Source organism: Cottoperca gobio, chromosome 10, assembly GCF_900634415.1.
Source record: "Cottoperca gobio chromosome 10, fCotGob3.1, whole genome shotgun sequence".
NCBI classification, from domain to species: Eukaryota; Metazoa; Chordata; class Actinopteri; order Perciformes; family Bovichtidae; genus Cottoperca; species Cottoperca gobio.
The window spans coordinates 25,018,871-25,024,870 of NC_041364.1; the positions used below are offsets into that span (position 1 = coordinate 25,018,871).

A 6,000-nucleotide genomic window follows, 5' to 3' on the forward strand; every position below is an offset into this window, starting at 1 on the left:
CCTTTCAATTGCTGAGAAGGTCGGAGGCCTCTGAGGCTAACACTAAAGCTAGCCCAGCAGAGGAAGTAAATAGGCTACTGCGACCGATGACCCACCCAGATTCTGACAGAATAATGTGGCTGAACAAGTTAACAAAAGAATTGAGACTGCCGAGGGCCGGTTCTACGAGCTGGAGGCTGCGGTTAGCGACCACTTCTACTAAATCAACTCTGTGAAATCAGTTGTCAACAGCGAGAGGCGAGATCAAGGTGTTGCAATATTAGCTAAAACAAGATCTGGGTCTCAAAAACCTCAGACTCGGTGCACCGCACTCTCCGTAGCTTGTGGTGAAATGCCATTATTGCTCAGAAAAAGTTAAAGAAGGCCTTCGATATGAAATCAGTGATGGCGGTGGACGGTCACCCGATCCAAATCCTGCCAGACCTTACTCAGGCCATGGGGAAACAACGGACAGCCTTTACTGAGGTGAGGGGCTTGAAGGAGTTTGTTACTGCCTGAGATACCCTGCAATATTGAGAATAACAACATCAAGCGAACATGAGGCAAGTTTCACAGATCCAAAACTAGCTAAAGTGTTTGTTTTGAAAAAGGTGGTGCACAAGTGTTCATAATAAACATGTTTTGGTGAATAACCGAAGACTAAAGTGCGTACCCATAACACGAGAAACATAAAGGACAATATGTGTGAGAAAACATTTTATTACTGGAAGCAAAAAGGCCTGATTTATCAACGATGATGGAGATGTTTCTGTCAAAAACCTCTCCATAAATACAATTTAGAGCATTCACATTTTTGAAGTTACATAGGAAGCAGTCTGTTATAGAGTACAACCATTAAATATGTACATCACTAGAACTTATTCTGGAAAACAAAAGTATGAGTATATCCATCCATCCATCATCTACCGCTTATCCGGGGTCAGGTCGCGGGGGCACCATCTCCAGTAGGGAACTCCAAACTTCCCTTTTCTGTTAATTATATTAGTGATCATGGGGGAAATGGACGGCAGACAGGCTTTGACGAGGGTAGTGGGGAGGGGATCAAGCTGGCACGTGGTGCATTTGGCTTTACAGATGAGCTTGGAGATGGTGGCTTCTGATGCTGGAGTGAAGTTGGAGAGGGTGCTGGTGGGTGGTTGGACCGTGATGGCCATCCAGAGTGGGACCGTCGAGGGGGCGCCTGATGAGGCCAGCTGTAGGTGGATGTTGCTTACTTTGGAGCTGAAGAATTGCAGAAAGTCAGTGCAGCGTTCAGGGGAGATATTAGGAGGGAGGGTTCTGGGGAGCTGAAGTAGGTGGCTGACTGTTGAGAAAAGGGCTCTCGTGTTACCAGTGCTGATAAGGTTGGAGTAGTAGGTGGCAGTTTGGCAGTGGAGAGTGCGTTCTTGTAGTGATGTAGGTAATCAGCATAGATTTGGGTGTGTACTGATAGTCCGGTCTTTTTACACAGCCGTTCAAGTCGACGACCAGTTGTTTTGAGCCGTCGGAGGTGAACCAAGGAGTGGTGTGGGCAAAGGACACAGTGCGGGTTTTGACGGGGGCTAGGGCGTAAAGCGAGGAGGACAGGCAGTAATTGTAGTGACTCACCAAGTCAGCAGGAGAAGAGGATTTGAGAGGGATGGGGTAGGAGTTGATCAGGGTGGTGAGATCTGTGGGGTCGATGTGTTTGATATTTCTGAAAGAGATGATCCATTCTTCTTTAGCTTTTAATCGGGGGGCGTGAACCTCAAAGAGATAGGAAACTCAGCATCGGTGACATTACAAGGAGTAATGCCAGTGGAGCAGATCAAGTCCAATATGTGGCCTTTATTATGGGTAGGAAAGTTAACAGGTTGTGTGATACTAAGACAGTCGAGGAGTGAGATGAAGTCATTGGCAAAAACACTGGATGGGTCGTCAATGTGGATGTTAAAGTCTCCAGTGAGAATAACAGTGGGGGACATTGCACATACAGATGTTAATAATGAGGAAAACTCAGTGAGAAAAACAGCAGAGGGTTAGGGTGGTCTGTAGATGGTGACAATAATGATGGGTTTGGGGCCTGAGAGTTTAACAGCTAGACATTCAAAGGAAGAGTGATGGGGGACAGTGACAGCAGTGACTTTGATGTCCTTACGGTAGAGCAAGGGGAGACCACGCCCCCTCCCGGTGTTGCGGGGTTTACACATACTGTATAGGCAAAACCCAGTGGAACGGCTTCATTTAACTGGGAGAAGTCATTAGACTCAAGTGGCGCATAGGTGGCTGCTTTGGGCAGTGGGGATAACACAGTGTAATACATAAGGAAGTTCCGATGATACTGAAAGTAAATTTCCCACTGGATGTAAATCACTATCTTCTTGGTATGAGCCCTTTACATATAGTGGAAGAACAAGGCAAGACTCTGCAAGAATATTCAGAGCTACTGCAATTAAAGCGATACCACGTAATTGGTGTGAAACATACAAACTACAAACACAGACATGGAGGGATCAGATCAATAAAGTCTATACTATGGAAATGATAACTGTTTTCAGAAAGGATTTTATATCAAAGTCCCAGGAGGTGAGTGTTCAGACTGTATACCCAGAAGGATTATCATTAAGAAGAGTTTTCTTCTACAGATCACCACGCCTTGAAGATTTTGGACAGTTACAGAGCCTGAGTGTCAAACTAATCTTTTGACTCTTGGGTCACTTTTGGAATATTGGAGTTTATATTATAGAATCTCCTAACTGTAGGCAAAGTTGTTGTTTTTGTGTGTGTATATAACCTGCTTTTTTCCTTCTTCTTCTTCTCTTTCTTTCCTTATGCCTGAGGAGCCCCTTGCTGGTTAAAATGTTGTCTTAGCTTGCACTATTGAGTGTGCAAGTTCAGTCCTAAAGCTGAGACTTGAATTCCAGACAAATTCCAGTTTATTCCGTTACCAGACACCAAAGTATGGAAGGCACCATATACAAGTAAACAATGACCTGTGTGCAGAACAAACATTGTGAAAGCAATGAGGATGAAATTATGTATTTTATTCAGGAATATAAAAAATATGTTTGCTGACAAGTGGTAAAACAATTTCTTTGGAAATAATTAATAAATCTGCTTTACATCATTCCATATTAACCTCAGTCGGTATCACATACTTATTAGCAAAAATATATATAAAAATATACACAAAGAATAAAATGTTATTACTGGATATTTCCTTTACACTATGTTGAGCCAGAGAGATCGATGTGACGTGAGTGTGTGTCAGATTTGTGCAGCTCTGCGTGTTCAAGGTTCAGACTTGGAGAAACACTGCAGTCCCGGCAGCCTCCAGCGACGAGCGTTCCTGTGGATCCTGAGGTCCAACCATTCCCGCTGAGCAACACCCAGAGCTAAACTGGGAGCACAAAATAAAGACAGCACATTTCTTACTATTGAATTTCATCACAACAGCACAAATTAGTTTGTGTCACTAAACACACCAATAACACGGGGTACTTTGAAAAATGAACCTTGGAGCGAGGTAGGGCTCTCCAGGGCTGGATGGGTTCAGTGAGGGGAGGTTGGTCGCCACAACTGAAGGATCAAATTGAGTCTGCTCCTCCCCCTCCACACACCTCAGGTTGGTTATACTGCTTCCCACTGCTGCGTCAATGCTGTCTCTGCTGCTGTTGGCTGGACCTGCAGATTCACAGAGAGGGTAGTAGTCTATCACCAAAATGTATTTCTGTTCAAATAAATCCAATACTATTTATGTGGGGAGGTTGTTTCGTTAAGTTTACGCCCCTGAATAGAATATTGTTATGATCCATCTAGAATGCACTGCTTACACCGTTTTATGTCATACACTTAATTTTAAGGAAATGATCCACCCTAACAAAAATTTTAGACACTACACTTTTACTGAATATTGAATATTAGCAGAGTGAAAACTGTAGCATTCCTTCTCCTGCTTAACACACTTCAGTGAAGTGACAGAAACAAACAAGAAACAATAGTTTTTTGCTGAAGTACATAAAGACAAATAAAATGCATCATTAAACATTGATTTTTAAGTCCATTGTCAAAAAGCATTTACAGCCATTCACAAGTGACCTTCACCTTTGAGAGATCCAAGCTGTTCTGGCAAAAATAGTACACGGAGGCAGAACATGATACAGCCATGTGTGGTGGGTCATGCTGTCGAAAGGGAGCTGGAAGTCTTTTAAAGTTAGAATCGCACAGGAATCATGGGGTAAAAGCTGGTGCAGCCTGAATTACACTGGAACCGCTTCAAGACAAGGCGGTCGAGGGAGGGGGAGAATCCAAACCTCTTGCGTGAATGTGGAACAACATTCATGGTTCTATCAGAGCTTCAGTGAATGACATGTACAAGTCCTGGCCTGGTCTGTACAGCAGGCAGAAAGCAACTCACATTGTGTGTCCTTATTACTCAGGATCATACACAGAACAGTCAAGGGTTTTCAAAGAACCTCTTCTGTAGAATAAATAGTCCCAATGTCCAACTTTCAATTATCATTAAAGCTAGGGTGGGTAATGTATTTTAGAAAACATTTTTGTTATATTTGTTCAAATACTCTTTACATCCCGACAGCAATCAATAAATCAAACGCTCTGACAAAGAGAACACTTCTGTATCGCAGGACTGTAATAAGTCCTTTAATTCGGCCCAAATGAAACAAATGGATGGCCAACCTGCCTGTCTATCTACCTGCCTGTCTATCTACCTGCCTGTCTATCTACCTGCCTGTCTACCTACCTGCCTGTCTACCTGCCTGTCTACCTACCTGCCTGTCTACCTGCCTGTCTACCTACCTGCCTGTCTATCTACCTGCCTGTCTACCTATCTACCTGCCTGTCTACCTGCCTGCCTGTCTACCTGCCTGCCTGTCTATCTACCTGCCTGCCTGTCTACCTGCCTGCCTGTCTATCTACCTGCCTGTCTACCTACCTACCTGCCTGTCTACCTGCCTGTCTACCTGCCTGCCTGTCTATCTACCTGCCTGTCTACCTACCTGCCTGTCTATCTACCTGCCTGTCTGTCTACCTGCCTGCCTGTCTACCTGCCTGCCTGTCTATCTACCTGCCTGCCTGTCTATCTACCTGCCTGTCTACCCACCTGCCTGTCTACCTGCCTGCCTACCTACCTGCCTGTCTATCTACCTGCCTGTCTACCTGCCTGCCTGTCTATCTACCTGCCTGTCTACCTGCCTGCCTGTCTATCTACTTGCCTGTCTACCTACCTGTCTGTCTATCTACCTGCCTGTCTACCTGCCTGTCTACCTACCTGCCTGCCTGTCTATCTACCTGCCTGCCTGTCTATCTACCTGCCTGTCTACCCACCTGCCTGTCTACCTGCCTGTCTACCTACCTGCCTGTCTATCTACCTGCCTGTCTACCTGCCTGCCTGTCTATATACCTGCCTGTCTACCTGCCTGCCTGTCTATCTACCTGCCTGTCTACCTACCTGCCTGTCTACCTGCCTGCCTGTCTATCTACCTGCCTGTCTACCTACCTGCCTGTCTATCTACCTGCCTGTCTACCTACCTGCCTGTCTATCTACCTGCCTGTCTACCTGCCTGTCTACCTGCCTGTCTACCTGCCTGTCTACCTACCTGCCTGTCTATCTACCTGCCTGTCTACCTGCCTGTCTATCTACCTGCCTGTCTACATACCTGCCTGTTTATCTACCTGTGTTACCTACACAAGCTTTAAGTGTTAATCAGGTTTTAAAGCTCCAGGCTGTAGATATTGTTTCATTCCATGACTTTCTGCCGCCCTGATACTCACAGCAGCGTGAGAAAGGCTCCCAGGCTCTGGGCTGAAGGTACGGTTTGGCCTGCGGCTGCTGGAGCAGACACACCACTGCTGAGTCCACTTGATGAAAAACCCTGCAGACAGAAGGATCACCCAACCTTCTTACTGAGAGTGGTATTGAAAATGATGTGCACATGTGGATGTTCTCTTCGCCCTCGAGTTTAAATAGTAGAAACATGGAACATATATTGGATAATGTGAGTATGTTTCAGCTCTTTCAAA

At 45.3% G+C, this 6,000-nt stretch overlaps 1 protein-coding gene across 1 annotated transcript in view; it reads right to left on the reverse strand.

The window, feature by feature from the left end:
* Nucleotides 1-2,981: 2,981 nt before the first annotated feature.
* ccdc142 (coiled-coil domain containing 142) overlaps nt 2,982-6,000 on the reverse strand; it is a 17,482-nt gene continuing 14,463 nt past the window's right edge. Inside the window, exons 13-15 of the mRNA XM_029441153.1 lie at nt 5,752-5,852; nt 3,474-3,642; nt 2,982-3,358 (exon numbers count right to left, since the gene is read on the reverse strand). Coding sequence (XP_029297013.1) covers nt 3,250-3,358; nt 3,474-3,642; nt 5,752-5,852 — 379 coding nt within the window. The 3' untranslated portion in view covers nt 2,982-3,249. The remainder of the gene's footprint in view (nt 3,359-3,473; nt 3,643-5,751; nt 5,853-6,000) is intronic.